Below are 16,991 nucleotides of genomic sequence, written 5' to 3' on the forward strand. Positions count from 1 at the left end.
CATCTGGGAGTTACAGCGATGGGACAAGACTGTAACTACCAATTTTATACCATGAAATTGGGGAGAAAGGTAATTAATGACAATAATCCATTCCAAAACATTATTATTTTTAAAATAATCAAACCGAAACTGAACCAACTTCAAAAAGCACTAATCGCTCAGCACTACCTGATAGTTATCGTTTCGCGCAATCCCCCCCGGTCAAAAGCACTGCACTACAGTTGAAGTCGGAAGTTTACATACACTTAGGTTGGAGTCATTAAAACTCCACAAATGTCTTGTTAATTTTGGCAAGTCGGTGAGGACATGTACTTTGTGCATGACACAAGTAATTTTTCCAACAATTGTTTACAGACAGATTATTTCACTTATAATTCACTGTATCACAATTCCAGTGGGTCAGAAAATTCCAGAAAAAGATGTCATGGCTTTAGAAGCTTCTGATAGGCAAAAAATACATAATTTGAATCAATTGGATCAACTGTACAAACAATAGTACGCAAGTATAAACACCATGGGACCACGAAGCGGTCATCCCCGCTCAGGAAGGAGACATGTTCTGTCTCCTAGAGATGAACGTACTTTGGTGCGAAAAGGGCAAATCAAACCCAGAACAACAGCAAAGAACCTTGTGAAGATGCTGGAGGAAACAGTATCTATATCCACAGTAAAACGAGTCCTATATCGACATAACCTGAAAGGACGCCTGAAAGGACGCTCAGCAAGGAAGAAGCCACTGCTCCAAAACCGCCATAAAAAAGCCAGACTACGGTTTGCAACTGCAAATGGGGACAAAGATCGTGCTTTTTGGAGAATTGTCCTCTGGTCTGATGAAAGAAAAATAGAACTGTTTCGCCATATTGACCATCGTTATGTTTGGAGGAAAAAGGGGGAGGCTTGCAAGCCGAAGAACACCATCCCAACCGTGAAGCACGGGGGTGGCAGCATCATGTTGTGGGGGTGATTTGCTGCAGGAGGGTCTGGTGCACTTCACAAAATAGACGGAAACATGAGGAAGGAAAATTATGTGGATATATTGAAGCAACAGCTCAAGACATCAGTCAAGAAGTTAAAGCTTGGTCGCAAATGGGACTTCCAAATGGACAATGACCAAAGCTGTGGCAAAATGGCTAAAAGGACAACAACGTCAAGGTATTGGAGTGGCCATCGCAAAGCCCTGACCTCAAGCCTATAGCAAATGTGTGGGCAGAACTGAAAAAGCATGTGCGAGCAAAGAGGCCTACAAACCTGACAGTGACACCAGCTCTGTCAGGAGGAATGGGCCAAAATTCACCCAACTTATTGTGGGAAGCTGGTGGAAGGCTATTTTTACTAGGATTAAATGTCAGGAATTGTGAAAAACGGAGTTTAAATGTAGTTGGCTAAGGTGTATGTAAACTTCTGACTTCAACTATATATAGAAGATAGAGTGCCACCTGAGACGCAGCCTATGAGTATTCATTCTTCTAATACAGGTGAGAAAACAGTACTATAGAGACATTAGAATGTGTGAAAAACACATTCAAAACATGCTTGGTTTTGGCACCAAAAACATCTGACCAAGGCATATTGTACAGTATTAGCTGAAACCCATCACACCCACCTTCTACCCTCCCCTATGGCTGGCTTCCTCTAGCCCCAGGCATTAGAATGATCAAGTCCAATGTTAGCATTGAGGGGCCAGAGGAGGGGGGAGGTCTCTCGCTCTCTCTCTCTGCCTGCCTGGTGGTGCTGCTCTGTGGACAGGCTATCCAGACCCGGTCGCCTGCCTCGGGTTTCCTCTGGAGGTGGATAGGTCTGGGGGTGTAGGGTGAAGTTGCTCTCAGACGCTGATCTTGGCAGCCAGGACACCCGTAATACAAGTGAGTATTCGACATCCAACCATGTCTGAGGACGTCGGGAGATGACGTGGAAAACGGCCACTAGGGAAAACAGTAAGCGCTGTTACCTTCAAGTAGGTTTTGGTTTTGCTGGGGCGTAAGCATCTGCCTCTGATTCCAAATATTGCATGTTCGATTCCAGCAAGAGATTTTTGTTTTAAGCCTATCCCAAACCTTAACCCTTACCTTGACCTTAAACACTTTAAAATGTTACGTTTGCACCAACTTTTACATTTGACGTTTGAGAAACATGGATGAATGTCTAATTCTGACGAGACCGTGAGAGGTAGTTGGATCTCGGGTCAGTTTAGCCTTTTCCCTCTACTAGGGAAGGTTAGGATTAGGGGAGGGGAAGCTGATCTTAGATCTGCACCTATGGGAAACAGCGAGTCTGGGAGGTAGGAAGCTTTAACTCACAGCAATTACAGTCTCAGCCTGTGCATCAAAAGCGGTAATGAGGATTTAGTTGTCCTGCTCCAATACCATCAAACAAAAGGAGCTTTGTAGAAGTGTGTCATCAATTATGCACACAAGGGTCAATTAGGCCATCATCTAATTAAAAGCAAGCGCATGCAAAATTATGCGCTGGCCCAATACCTCCCCAAAATACAATGGAAAATAGGCTACTGGTCTGGTCTACACTTAAGAAGGGTCCAGCCAAGGAAATGGTTTCTTATTCATTCACCCCTGAACGTTGGATGAGAATCATTGGAAATGTGACGTGGGAACCTTGTGCAATGTGTTAAAAGTCAATGAAGGAAGAAGGGAATCCGAATTCTGAAGAGTGCTTTGTTTGCCAGTAGCCCTTGTACCTGTGTCACAGTGGAGTCCGACTCTGCTGGAAGGAGAAATAGAATGAATACGCGGGCAGACTTTCATTACTCACACTGTTCCAACAGCCCTGTGATATTAACAATGATAACCACTGGGCAGAAACAAAATATCACATAGGACCCTGACTGTGAGGTTAGATCCCTGTTCTACTCCTATTCCCGGTGGGGTATAAAAAGCTGCAATTCCATACAAGTGTGTTTCCAACCATCAAGATAACACTCATGCAGCTTTCACATCAACTCCTTCATTCGGAATCCTTACCACCAAGCTCTCTTGCGTCAAGCAAATTATTTCCACAATCTCCTCCCCAACATCTTTGCAATCACTGTTCATTGGACGTTGGACATGGAAATTCAGCAATATCACAATATGAATGGATATGATGAATACACACAAGGATGTCAAGCTGACCTCCTCCTCTGCCCGCATAATAATGAGGTGAGCTAATCCTGGGCCTGCTATTGTACATTGACCATGGTGAATTAGCATAAGAATAAACTCAGGCAGGTATTAAGGATGGAGGCGCTTCTGGCATTGAAAACATCATCAGAATAATGCATTAAGGTGACTGGGAGACTGGCTGTCCGTGCATCTGGCTGCCCAGCCCGGGGGGTGGCTAAATAAAAGCCCGGGTTTAAAGGTTTTAACACAGGAAGACCAGCGGGCCTCCAGGCCTCTAGCACCTGACCTGCTAATTATCTCGCCTGTCCATGGGATGTCGGCAAATCCTCCCTCTGCTGCTGCCAGTGCAGCACAGGCCAGGCCCAAACGCCGTGGCCTGGAAATAGCTAGCTATGGTCAAATGTTTCATTTCACAAATGAAGCGTGAACGTGGCTAAAGAGGTGGGTTAGAGGAAGCCTCTCGGCTGTGCTAGCTGTGTGTGCTCAGGCCGGTAATTGGCAGCAGAGACACTTATTGACTCGACATGAGTTCACTCCTGTACATTGAACACTCAGCCCTTCAACTGCCTGGGCTCTTCCCAAATGGCACCCTATTCCCTAATAAGGTGCAGTACTTTTGACCAGAGCCCACTCAAGTAGTGCACTATTTAAAGGAATAGGGTTTGGTACGCTCTGATGCTTGGAGCTTAAAGCCACTAAGCAATCATTCTAAATACATAAACATATTAGAATACGAGAGATAACGTCAAATACCATTTTCATGTACAGTCGTTAACACTGCAAGTATCAGCAGATGTGCCTAAAAGAACAACCGGTGCTTAAAAGGTTGATCTACATTTCAAAAGACATTCTTTTCTTCCAGGAGAATGAAAAACGAGTTCCACGCAGCTGTAGGGATTGGGATTACACAGCAGGAAATCAGATCAAAAGTAGTCCAGCCATCTGACACAGTCTGAGTTTCCGAGCTGGGTGGAACCCTGGGCCAGTGCAATCAATACTGCAGAAGGATCCATTCTAGGGGGACCAGATCAGGGTGTGTGTGTGTGTGTTCTCAAGATTGTTAGGCCTTTTACTGATGTCTCATATCCACAATGAACCAAATAAAAACATTTGTATTCATCACAAGCAACAGGTGTGAACTAACAGTGAAATAGTTAGTTACGGGCCCTTCCCAACAATGCAGAGAGAAAGAAAATAGAGAAATAATAGAAAAGTAAAACACGTAATAATAAAAGTTACAATAGATTAAAAAAAACGAGTAACGACAACTAGGCTATTTACAAGAGCTACCAATACTGAGTCAATGTGCAGGGGTACGAGGTCATTGAGGTACAGTAGATATGTACATATAACTAGGAATAATGTGACAGATTGTCAACAAGAGCAGAAGAGTAAGTGATCAGTCATGAAAGTGAGCGCAAAAAGGATCAATGCAGATAGTCCGGGTAGCTATTTGATTAACTATTTAATGAACTCTTTAGAAGTCTCATGGCTTGGAGGTAGAAGCTGTTCACGGTCCTGTTGGTTCCAGATTTAGTGCATTGGTAACACTTGCCGTGCGGTAGCAGAGAGAAAAGTCTGTGACTTGGGTGGCTGGAGCCTTTTTAGGGCCTTCCTCTGAAACCGCCTGGTATAGAGGTCCTGGATGACAGGGAGCTCGGCACCAGTGATGTACTGGGCTATACGCACTACCCTCTGTAGAACCTTGCGGTCGAGTGCCGAGCAGTTTCTATACAAAGGGGTGACGCAGCCTGTCAAGATGATCTCAATGATGCAGCTGTATAACCTTTTTAAAGAACTGAGGGCCCATATGAAATCTTTTCAACCTCCTGAGGGGGAAAAGGTGTTGTCGTGTCCTCTTCATGACTGTGCTTGTGTTTTGGACCCTGATAGGTCCTTAGAGATGTGAAGACCGAGGAACTTGAAGCTCTCGACCGTCTCCACTACAACCCCGTCAATGTTGAAGGGGGTGTGCTCGGCCCCCCATTTCCTGTAGTTCACGATCAGCTCTTTTGTTTTGCTGATGTTAAGAGAGAGGTTGTTGTCCTGGCACCACACTGCCAGGTCTCTAACCTCCTCCCTATAGAATGCATCATCGTCGTCGGTGATCAGGCCTACCACCTACCACGCTGAGCTGTAGTCAGTGAACAGCATTCTCACGTTGGTGTTCCCTTTGTCCAAGTGGGAAATGTCAGTGTGGAGTGCAATAGAGATTGCGTCATCTGTAGATCTGTTGGGGCAGTATGCAAATTGGAGTGGGCCCAGGGTGTCTGGGATGATGGTGATAAGTGTGAGTCATGACCAGCCTTTGAAAGTATTTCATGGCTACAGATGTGAGTGCTACAGGGCGATAGTCATTGGGCACAGGGAGTGTGGTGGTCTGCTCAAAATATTTATGTATTACAGATTGGGTCAGGGAGAGGTTGAAAATTCAGTGAAGACACTTGCCAGCTGGTCAGCGCAGACTCTGAGCACGCATCCTGGTAATTCATCTGGCCCTGCGGCCTTGTGAATGTTAACCTGTTTAAAAAGTCTTACTCACATTGGCTACGGAGAGCGTGATCACACAGTCGTCTGGAACAGCTGGTGCTCTTACACATGGTTCAGTGTTGCTTGGCTCGAAGTGAGCATCGAAGGCATTTAGCTCGTCTGGAAGGCTCGTGTAATTGGGCAGCTAGGTTTCCCTTTGTAATCCGTGATAGTTCGCAAGCCCTGCTACATCAAGGAGAGTTATAGTAATCAAAAATCATGAGGCATAAACCTTCCTACAATTCCCTTTTAATTAAGAATCATCAGTTATAAACAACCAAATCCAGCCTTTTCAGAGCACTGCACGGCATAACATGTTGACGAACCAGTAGCTAACATTGGTACTGTATATCCTGAAATGGGTGCATTGGCTACATGCTTTGCCTACTAAACAGTAGCGGCTGAGACACATTGAGAGAGAGAGATTGTCCTGCCCTTTTGACCGGCTGAAGACCCAAGACGCTAATCCTGACCTTTCTCTCCAGACAGACAGACAGACAGACAGACATGGGTGTCTGCTCTCTGCCCAAATATCACCTTCTCCATGTTCATCCACCAACCTGCCTATTTCGCTCCTCTCTAGAGATATCACATTCGCCACCATTCACTAGGTATATGAAATATATGATCAAATGTATGTTTTCAGGATATTACACTTCCAAAGGAGAGGTCTCTCATACAGGAAACCAATAGTTTACTTCAGAGGGAGTACAGTACTACTGTTTGGGCTGTATTGTCCATTAAACCAAAATAAAAAAATAAGTGAACCCAGTAAAAGTTTGTGAGGAAGTTGGCTCAGCATTTTACAGTCTTTCAGGCTAGAACAGACAGAACTTTGCAACCGAATCTCCAAATAAAATGGCATAACTGCAGCAACAGAATTAGGCCATGGCTTGAAGTTTAAATTACACCCTCTGGTGCTGTATCTTCGTTGTCAGTCCAAAAAAGTGTAGGCGTTAATTCTGAATGGTTAACGTTAGGGTTAAAGTTAGGGATAGGGTTCAATTTAAGTTTAGGCTTTCATTGGGTAAGTTAAGGATTAAGTTTGAAGTAGCACCTCCTGATTAAAAAAACTAAAACTAAAAAAACTACTAAAACTAAAAATTATTATAATAATTAAAAGAAAGAAACTAGGCCTTTATTACTCTTGTATGAGCAGAGAAAAATACTCCTCAGCAGAGCAGAGCAGAGATAAATACTCTTCAGCTATACTGCATTACCTTTGACATGGTCCCATAGGGAATAGGGTGCCATTTGGGATGCAGCTGAGCAGACTGTTTTCATCCAGCTGAGCTGAACGTTAGAAAGACTGCATCAAAGGGGGTAGTATTTAACACAAGTCCTTTGGAAGCCCGAGAACCCTCTATAGCAGGGGTATTCAACTCTTACCCTACGAGGTCCGGAGCCTGCTGATTTTCTGTTCTACCTGATAATTAATTGTACCCACCTGGTGTCCCAGGTCTAAATGAGTTCCTGATTAGAGGGGAACAATGAAAAAACACAGTGGAACTGACTTCGAGGTCCAGAGTTGAGTTTGAGGGCTATATAGTACCAACAAGAGTGTTGTGGGAGAGCTACTGTGGCTACAGTTACAAGAGCACAGCTGAACCCACAGTTTTCAGAAAAGTAGAAATAATCAACAACCACAGAAGCACAACACTCACAGAACAGCTGAGCAGCAGGTTTGAACTCCCCATTATAACACCTAAACCCTTTATTACTGACCACAGTGGCTTTGATCCAAATGGTCCCCTATTCCCTATGTAGTGCCCATAGGGCTTTGGTCAAATACAAAGTAGTGCACTATGTCGGCCATGGGGTGCCAACGGGGAGTCTTTAAAGTTTTCTGAGCAGAGGTACTTATTACCCACGATTTAATAATTCCAGACAACGTCGAAATGTTATAAATAACAAGCTATAAAACGCTACGTGAAACAAATACTGTACATTCTTCAAAAGCCAAGTCCTATGAACATATCATCAACAAGCAATTAAATGAATGATTTTTGCAGACTTGAAAATGAAATGAAAGCCCCAGAGAGGGTCTAGCAGTGGATGAAAAGGTTGACTTTCTCCTCTTTGCTCAACTTTCTTTTAACTTTAATGGCCCTACATTGGAAGGAACGTCATGCAAAGAGACAATTCTGGACCGCGCCCATGTAATCATTCCCATTCTGCCGTCTGAGAGGCCACAACAAAAAGTTGAACTCATGCCGCTTTGGCGTGAGGTTCAGATCTAGGACCAACTTCCCTTCCCCCAGTGGGAGAAATGCAGAACTGAACCGAGATCAGCATATAGGGCAGGGGGGAATTTGGGGATTTCGAATACAAGAAAAAGGCAGCACAGACTTTAAAAAGAACTTATTTGTTCATCAAAATCAATTTGCGGGCCAGAAATGGGGCAGTTATTTTAGGTCCAATATATATCGGTCCAATATAATGTTGGCTGTGGCCTGGAGTGTTTTTTTTTTAACCCCAAATAATATATCCTTTAAAATTCCCAATGCGGCCCGCGGACCGTAGTTGCCCACCCCTGGTCTACGGGCAACTTCACCGTATTTCAGCCCCACAAGGGAGGAGTTCTGAGAGGGGGGGGGAAAACTTGTACCGGTCATGTGATTGGCTTACTGTATGTATCCACTGCCCATCCTTTGGTGTCATGCAGTATGAGGTGGTATGTGATGGTATATACACAGTAAAAAACTCAAGTGATGTTTGATGGTGTGTGTGGAGTAAAAGGTGTAATGTGGTATGTGTACACGTGATGTGTGAGTGGTAAAAGGTGTAATGTGGTATGCGTACACGTGATGTGTGAGTGGTAAAAGGTGTGCGTGCATGTGTGTGTGTGTGTGTGTGTGATGTGGTTTATGTGTATGTAGCGATGCAGGGAGTCGTGTGTGTGTGGGATGTGGTTTATGATGGTTTATGTGTATGTACCGATGCAGGGAGTTGTGTGTGTGTGTGTGTGGGATGTGGTTTATGATGGTTTATGTGTATGTAGCGACGCAGGGAGTCGTGTGTGTGTGTGTTGTGGTTTATGTGTATGTAGCAACGCAGGGAGTCGTGTGTGTGTGTGTGGGATGTGGTTTATGATGGTTTATGTGTATGTAGCGACGCAGGGAGTCGTGTGTGTGTGTGTGGGATGTGGTTTATGATGGTTTATGTGTATGTAGCGACGCAGGGAGTCATGTGTGTGTGGGATGTGGTTTATGATGGTGTATGTGTATGTACCGATGCAGGGAGTTGTGTGTGTGTGTGTGGGATGTGGTTTATGATGGTTTATGTGTATGTAGCGACGCAGGGAATCGTGTGTGTGTGTGTGTGGGATGTGGTTTATGATGGTTTATGTGTATGTAGCGACGCAGGGAATCGTGTGTGTGTGGGATGTGGTTTATGATGGTTTATGTGTATGTAGCGACGCAGGGAATCGTGTGTGTGTGTGTGTGGGATGTGGTTTATGATGGTTTATGTGTATGTAGCGATGCAGGGAGTCGTGTGTGTGTGGGATGTGGTTTATGATGGTTTATGTGTATGTAGCGACGCAGGGAGTCGTGTGTGTGTGGGATGTGGTTTATGATGGTTTATGTGTATGTAGCGACGCAGGGAGTCGTGTGTGTGTGTGTGGGATGTGGTTTATGATGGTTTATGTGTATGTAGCGATGCAGGGAGTCGTGTGTGTGTGTGTGGGATGTGGTTTATGATGGTTTATGTGTATGTAGCGACGCAGGGAGTCATGTGTGTGTGGGATGTGGTTTATGATGGTGTATGTGTATGTACCGATGCAGGGAGTTGTGTGTGTGTGTGTGTGTGTGTGTGGGATGTGGTTTATGATGGTTTATGTGTATGTAGCGACGCAGGGAGTCATGTGTGTGTGGGATGTGGTTTATGATGGTTTATGTGTATGTAGCGACGTAGGGAGTCGTGTGTGTGTGTGTGTGTGGGATGTGTTTTATGATGGTTTATGTGTATGTAGCGATGCAGGGAGTCATGTGTGTGTGGGATGTGGTTTATGATGGTTTATGTGTATGTAGCGACGCAGGGAGTCGTGTGTGTGTGTGTGGGATGTGGTTTATGATGGTTTATGTGTATGTAGCGACGCAGGGAGTCGTGTGTGTGTGGGATGTGGTTTATGATGGTTTATGTGTATGTAGCGACGCAGGGATTCGTGTGTGTGTGTGGGATGTGGTTTATGATGGTTTATGTGTATGTAGCAACGCAGGGAGTCGTGTGTGTGTGGGATGTGGTTTATGATGGTTTATGTGTATGTAGCGACGCAGGGAGTCGTGTGTGTGTGTGTGTGGGATGTGGTTTATGATGGTTTATGTGTATGTAGCGACGCAGGGAGTCGTGTGTGTGGGATGTGGTTTATGATGGTTTATGTGTATGTAGCGACGCAGGGAGTCGTGTGTGTGCATGCGTACAGTAACGCAGCACTCTCTGCATCATGGTGACTCACTGGGAATCTGTTGGATCCTGTGGACCACCACAAAGGCATCGGAGAGGCCCACCTTCACCGGGTGATTGACAGAGCTGATCTGGGCCACCTCGATGGGGATCTGGAAGAGAGAGGAGAGACCAGTGGAGGGGCATCAATCACCAGCCGCCACACCTGTCTATCTAACTGAGCCGCCTGCAAACAGACCAAACCAGGCAGAGGCCTAAGAGTTTCTGATGCTGATGGAAGGCTGGGGTAAATGTGTCCCAAATGACACCCTATACCGTTTATAGTGCACTTCTTTTGACCAGGGCCGGCACTATGTAGGGAATAGGGTGCCATTTTGTGACGCAAGCCTACAGACAATGGGACTTCACTTACTGGCAAGAACAAAGAGCGTACAATCAACTCATCTCCTCAGAAAATCCAATTAATAATTCCACAAAACAAGTCTGGCAGGCTCAAACTTGAGAATGTAGAGATCCTTGGAGAGACACACTTTTATTGTGTGGTGAAAGTGAAGTGAACACAGCAGTCCCCTTTACGTCTTTACATGAAGGTGGATGAGGTGAGTGTTTAGAGAAAAGTACTCCCTGATTGGAACGGAGAGAAAGAGAGAGAGAGAGAAAGAGAGATGTCGCATCATGCCCTGATTGAGAACAGAGGTTGGAGAGCACAGAGCTTTATTTATCAACTCAATCACGGAGAGAATGTAATAAGTGCTCCGTCGCCACAAGGAAGAGAGGGTGAGGAATGAGAGAGCGAGAGAGAGAGAAATGGAAACAGAGAGAGAGAGAGAGAGAGAGAGAAAGAGATGGAGAAGGAGAGAGCTGTGAGTGTGAAGCATTCCCTTACGAGCTCGGTGTGACGTTATGTCACTCCTACACCCCTATAGCTGGGTCAGCTGACAACGTCACGGAAATGATGCGCGAGCATTGCAGAGGCCGTGTGCTGTTACCATTCTGAAAGCTCAGATAGCTAGCAACAATGACAAGAAGCTGCCATGTGGGGGGAATCGTAGGTGGCTCGTTTCAGCTGGTTTTTTATCTTGTTCTTGATACCATGTCTTGTTAAGCTAATTATCGCTATCTAGCTAGCCAACAACGGTAACGACATATTTGAGAGAGACAACAAATACTCATTGTGCAAATGTATTTATGTTCTCAATGAACATTTGGAGAGGAAATAAAGTGTGCATGTTGTCAACAATCCTTTGATTCTAAACTAATCCCTTCTGTTTTCCTCAAGGGTTGCGCACAGATCGGGTTTTGTCGCTAAGCAATCCACCCATCGATGGGAGAGAGGTGGAGGGAGGAGCAGCGAGAGAAATAAAGAGAGACAGTGAGAGAGGGACTAAGAGTAGCAGAAATAGAGAAAGAGAGAGAAAGAGGCAGAGGGGAGGGATATATAGCCTAGATAGGGAGCAACAGAGAGAGAGAGAGGGAGAGAGAGAGAGAGAGAAAGGAGAGAGAGAGAGAGGAGAGAGAGAGAGATAGGTATATGTAGATAAAGAGAACGAGAGAGAGAGAGAGAGAGAGAGAGAGAGACCTCTTTGTAGGCGAAGACGATCCTGCCGTCGCTGTGCAGTGTGGCCTGGAAGGTGAAGCTGCCCAGGTTGTAGCTGTCCTGCAGGTGGACATGGTCCCACTGGACTACCAGAGCAGTGCCTGGATGAGAGGAAGGGAGAGAGGGAGACTGTCAGAACCTTAGACAACCAAACAGGACCTCATAACCACACAGGACCATGCAAAACCACAAAGAACCATTTAGAACTAGATATAACTTACTTAGAACAACACAGTACCACACAGAACAACACACTGTATAACCACATAGGGCCACACAGAACTACATATAAACACACAGTTCCACACAAAACCACTTAGAACCACATAGAACCACACATGACCATACAAAATAATATAGAACCACATACAGTATAACCACACAGGACCATACAGAACCATACATAACAGGTGTGGGAATCCTAGGGGTTTAAAACTGGATAGAAAGTTTGTAGAAATTATAATGGACCTATAACAAAATCGGTCCCCAAAGAAGTCTATGCAGCCCCCTGAATTTTGAAATCCCAATGTGTCCCTTTGAGACAAAATGATTACCCATCCCTGATATATAACTACACATGACAACAGAGAACTACATAGACCTACATAGATTTCTATTAGATAAGAATTTGGAGAGCAAAACCCAGTGGAGGCAAGGTTCCTTAAGTTTCAAACATTGCCGGAGGCACCCAGGGTAGCCAAAATGAGTTGTGACGTGTCTTCTCTGGTACCACAGTCTCACCTTCTCAGATTATAAAAGATACATGTAAGCCTAGTAAATACAGCAAAAAAATAAGAAACGTCCTCTCACTGTCAACTGCGTTTATTTTCAGCAAATGTAACGTGTGTAAATATTTGTATGAACATAACAAGATTCAACAACTGAGACATAAACTGAACAAGTTCCGCAGACATGTGACTAACAGAAATTGAATAATGTGCCCCTGGACAAAGGGGGGTCAAAATCAAAAGTAACAGTCAGTATCTGGTGTGGCCACCAGCTGCATTAAGTACTGCAGTGCATCTCCTCATGGACTGCACCAGAATTGCCAGTTCTTGCGGTGAGATGTTACCCCACTCTTCCACCAAGGCACCTACAAGGCCCTAGCCCTCACCCTCTGATCCAACAGGTCGCAGACGTGCTCAATGGGATTGAGATCTGGGCTCTTCGCTGGCCATGGCAGAAAACTGACATTACTGTCTTGCAGGAAATCACGCACAGAATGAGCAATATGGCTGGTGGCTGGAGGGTCATGATAGGATGAGCCTGCAGGAAGGGTAACACATGAGGGAGGAGGAAGTCTTCCCTGTAACACACAGCGTTGAGATTGCCTGCAATGACAACAAGCTCAGTCAGATGATGCTGTGACACACCGCCCCAGACCATGATGGACCTTCTACCTCCAAATCGATCCCGCTCCAGACTACAGGCCTCGGTGTAACACTCATTCCTTCGAAGATAAACGTGAATCTGACCATCACCCCTGGTGAGACAAAACCACGTCTCATCAGTGAAGAAAACTTTTTGCCAGTCCTGTCTGGTCCAGCGACGGTGAGTTTGTGCCCATAGAAAATGTTGTTGGCGGTGAGGTATGGTGAGGAGCTGCCTTACAACAGGCCTACAAGCCTCTCTCAGCCTATTGCGGACAGTCTGAACACTGATGTAGGGATTGTGCGTTCCTGGTGTACCTCGGGCAGTTGTTGTTGCCATCCTGTACCTGTCCCGCAGGTGTGTTGTTCGGATGTACCGATCCTGTGCAGGTGTTGTTACACATGGTCTGCCATTGCGAGGACGATCAGCTGTCCGTCCTGTCTCCCTGTAGCGCTGTCTTAGGCGTCTCACAGTATGGACATTACAATTTATTGTCCTGGCCACATCTGTAGCATGCCTAAGGCACGTTCACACAGATGAGCAGGGACCCTGGGCATCTTTCTTTTGGTGATTTTCAGAGTCAGTAGAAAGGCCTCTTTAGTGTCCTATGTTTTCATAACTGTGACCTTAATTGCCTACCATCTGTAAGCTGTTAGTGTCTTAACAACCGTTCCACAGGTGCACGTTCACTCATTGTTTATGGTTCATTGAACAAGCACAAGCATTTCAATATTCAAATAGTATCCTTTTTTTGTCGGATATCAGTATTTTCGAAATACATTTGTGTTTTTTTTAAACACACATTTTTAACCTGAGCACTGCTGCGCATGGTAGAGGCTGGCGCTCTATTGCTCCAGCTGTGCCTGCAGAGGTTATATGGGGCGGTGTGTGTGCAGCGAGCAGAGGGAGGGAGAGAGAGCGAGAGAGAGAGACGCCAAGGCAACTCGGCTACAGCCAAGACTAGCTAACTTGTAGCAGCCACAACGTTATTCATCATCCCACATAACAGTGCCTGTCTTGACTGGAGTAGCGAGGCTGATTGGAACCACATGCTGCGCTTTCTCCCCAACCCCATTCAGAAAAAACATCCTACCTGTTGGTTGCTCATTGTAGCCTTCACGCTTTTAATGCTTTTTTGTTTGTTTATTTTTTGTTCCATCGTTGCATTACGTTAGTGAACTCTCACGCCATTTGCTACACATTGTGCCTCTTTGCCGCTCTGATTGGACAACATAAACAACAAGACAGTGTCTCCTGACCCCTCCTGTCTCAGCCTCCAGTATTTATGCTGCAGTAGTTTATGTGTCGGGGGGCTGGGGTCAGTTTGTTATATCTGGAGTACTTCTCCTGTCCTATTCGGTGTCCTGTGTGAATCTAAGTGTGCGTTCTCTAATTCTCTCCTTCTCTCTTTCTTTCTCTCTCTCGGAGGACCTGAGCCCTAGGACCATGCCCCAGGACTACCTGACATGATGACTCCTTGCTGTCCCCAGTCCACCTGGCCATGCTGCTGTTCCAGTTTCAACTGACCTGAGCCCTAGGACCATGCCCCAGGACTACCTGACATGATGACTCCTTGCTGTCCCCAGTCTACCTGGCCATGCTGCTGCTCCAGTTTCAACTTCCACCTGACTGTGCTGCTGCTCTAGTTTCAACTGTTCTGCCTTATTATTATTCGACCATGCTGGTCATTTATGAACATTGAACATCTTGACCATGTTCTGTTATAATCTCCACCCGGCACAGCCAGAAGAGGACTGGCCACCCCACATAGCCTGGTTCCTCTCTAGGTTTCTTCCTAGGTATTGGCCTTTCTAGGGAGTTTTTCCTAGCCACCGTGCTTCTACACCTGCATTGCTTGCTGTTTGGGGTTTTAGGCTGGGTTTCTGTACAGCACTTTGAGATATCAGCTGATGTACGAAGGGCTATATAAATAAATTTGATTTGATTTGATTTGACAGGTGAAGGCTACCGGTCTTTTGGTGGGGCGCACGTGCATGTCAGAAACAACACTGAAAAGTTTGTTATTTTATTCAGTGAATCATTTGAAATGTCATGGTATATCCTTGTATATAACAATGTTACATGGATATTGTCATTTCATTTAGAAAAAGCAATCTGGTTAAAAGAGGCCTGTTTTCTCTCCAAAAATGTATTTGAGTACTAACATCCCGTTCAGATATTCAAATAACCACGCACATCCCTACCCTGGGTGCAAACCTCACGTTCCTCCCCATGCTGTTTTGATTTAGTGTGGACTTTGGAGAGCCTTTGGACGTGAAAGTGATGCCTTTGCTCTCCCATGCAGCCAGACAGTCATTTGGCCAGGAGCCAGAGCAATAAAGGTTTGTTAACATAAGTAATCAATTTTTCCATCACACAGCCTGAACCTCTCTCCCGTCCAAAGTAAAGTGGGGATTTCGTTTCTCTGCTGACAGCTAGGAGTACTGCAGCTGTAGTGCTACAGGAAACCCCATAATATCCACACCTGGCCTCCAGAAGGCTTATGCATGAGGCTGATGCTACAGGATTCTCCATGACCTGGCCGGGGCATGGGGCCGCATGTTTGATGTAGAGAGGACAGGAATCGAGGCAGGGCATGTCAGTGGCCGCGTCCCAAATGGCACCCTATTCCCTATATGGGAAATTGGGGTGCCCCATGTGCCCTGGTCAAACGTGGTGCACTGTATAGGGAACAGGGTGCCATTTGGGATACAGCCAGCGGTTGTCACAGTAACCCTGTCTGTTCTGAATACTCTCTCTATCTGACTGAGAATGGGTCCTGGCTAGAACAGTGTACGGGGGGCTGGGAACGCAACGCTACTCTGCTTGGATTCTGTTTTGGGTGGGGAAGGAGGGAGGGAGAGAGGGGGCAATTGAGGGTAAATTGAAGACGTGTAGAGGTAGACAGAGGTATAGGTAGATTGGAGGAGGGAAAAGAGAGTAGTGTGGCTACTCCTTGTTGGCCGTGTGAGTTCCACCAGTCAGCGCTATAAAAAGGTAAGCCTAATAGAAGTCCGGAGCCTACTTAAAATGCATTGAGTTCAGAGAGAAAGCAGCCGTGCTATCTGGGGCTCCCTCTTCTAAAAATACACACTGGGTGAGAATGAGTGCACTGCACAAGCTGGCCTTGTTTTTCCCTAAAATGGCTTATATGCTGCAGAAAGTTAGGCAAAATAAAATCTCTCTCGACACACTGGGAATAGTGTACTAGTCGGCAGGGGGACGATGACTGCATAGGGCTGGAAAATGTTGAAAACACATAGACACAACTTCTTACAACGTTGAATACCTCTTAAAGTGCGAAAGAGAGGCTGTCAGTGGGTCCCCATGGGGGGCTACATTTAAAGTAGATGAATCAGGTTTTAATTGGATGTGTATGAGGTAGAGAGGCGAGGCTGAGGTTCCTGTCTACATGCATCTAGGCTGGATATCGATCAGCTGCCACACTGCCTAACCCATGATGGAAAAGGTCCACTGGAAAAGGTCATTCAGCTGGTCAGTCACTAGCTGCGTCCTAAATGACACCCTATCCCCGAAATAGGATATAGGGTGCCATTTGGGAGGCAGACACTGATTTGGGGAGATTGGCAATGGAGGCCTAGATTCCAACCATAAGATTGACCTGTTTTTGAAAGAGCCCATTATTAGGTTTTCCTTTTCCCACCAATAGTCTGTGCTTCTGGCGCAGTTCGTCATGTGCTCCAGCATGCCTTTGAGAGCCATGGGTCTCAGCTTTGCATCTTGCAAGTTACGCACTTCTGTCAGACGTGGGATCTTGTAGCTGGAGTTGCTAATATCTTAAGGACAGAGCACAGAAAAACTAGGGACTGAATGCCACGTACCATTGTCAAAGTAGATGACGGTTGAGTTCCTGGAGACACTGGGATCAAAGTTGGCCATGAGGGGGGCGATGTACTGGGTGGCCGTCAGCATCCTGTGGACCACATCACCCGTGTAGATGAACCCTGAGGAAG

The 16,991-nt window shown here is 45.7% G+C and overlaps 1 protein-coding gene across 1 annotated transcript in view; it reads right to left on the reverse strand.

Moving 5' to 3' along the window:
• Window positions 1-16,991, reverse strand: part of LOC109899497 (plexin domain-containing protein 2) — a 177,307-nt gene that overhangs the window by 36,623 nt on the left and 123,693 nt on the right. Inside the window, exons 5-7 of the mRNA XM_020494793.2 lie at window positions 16,860-16,982; window positions 11,629-11,747; window positions 10,102-10,201 (exon numbers count right to left, since the gene is read on the reverse strand). Coding sequence (XP_020350382.2) covers window positions 10,102-10,201; window positions 11,629-11,747; window positions 16,860-16,982 — 342 coding nt within the window. The remainder of the gene's footprint in view (window positions 1-10,101; window positions 10,202-11,628; window positions 11,748-16,859; window positions 16,983-16,991) is intronic.

The sequence above is a fragment of the Oncorhynchus kisutch genome, linkage group LG11 (assembly GCF_002021735.2).
Source record: "Oncorhynchus kisutch isolate 150728-3 linkage group LG11, Okis_V2, whole genome shotgun sequence".
In the NCBI taxonomy this organism is placed as follows: domain Eukaryota; kingdom Metazoa; phylum Chordata; class Actinopteri; order Salmoniformes; family Salmonidae; genus Oncorhynchus; species Oncorhynchus kisutch.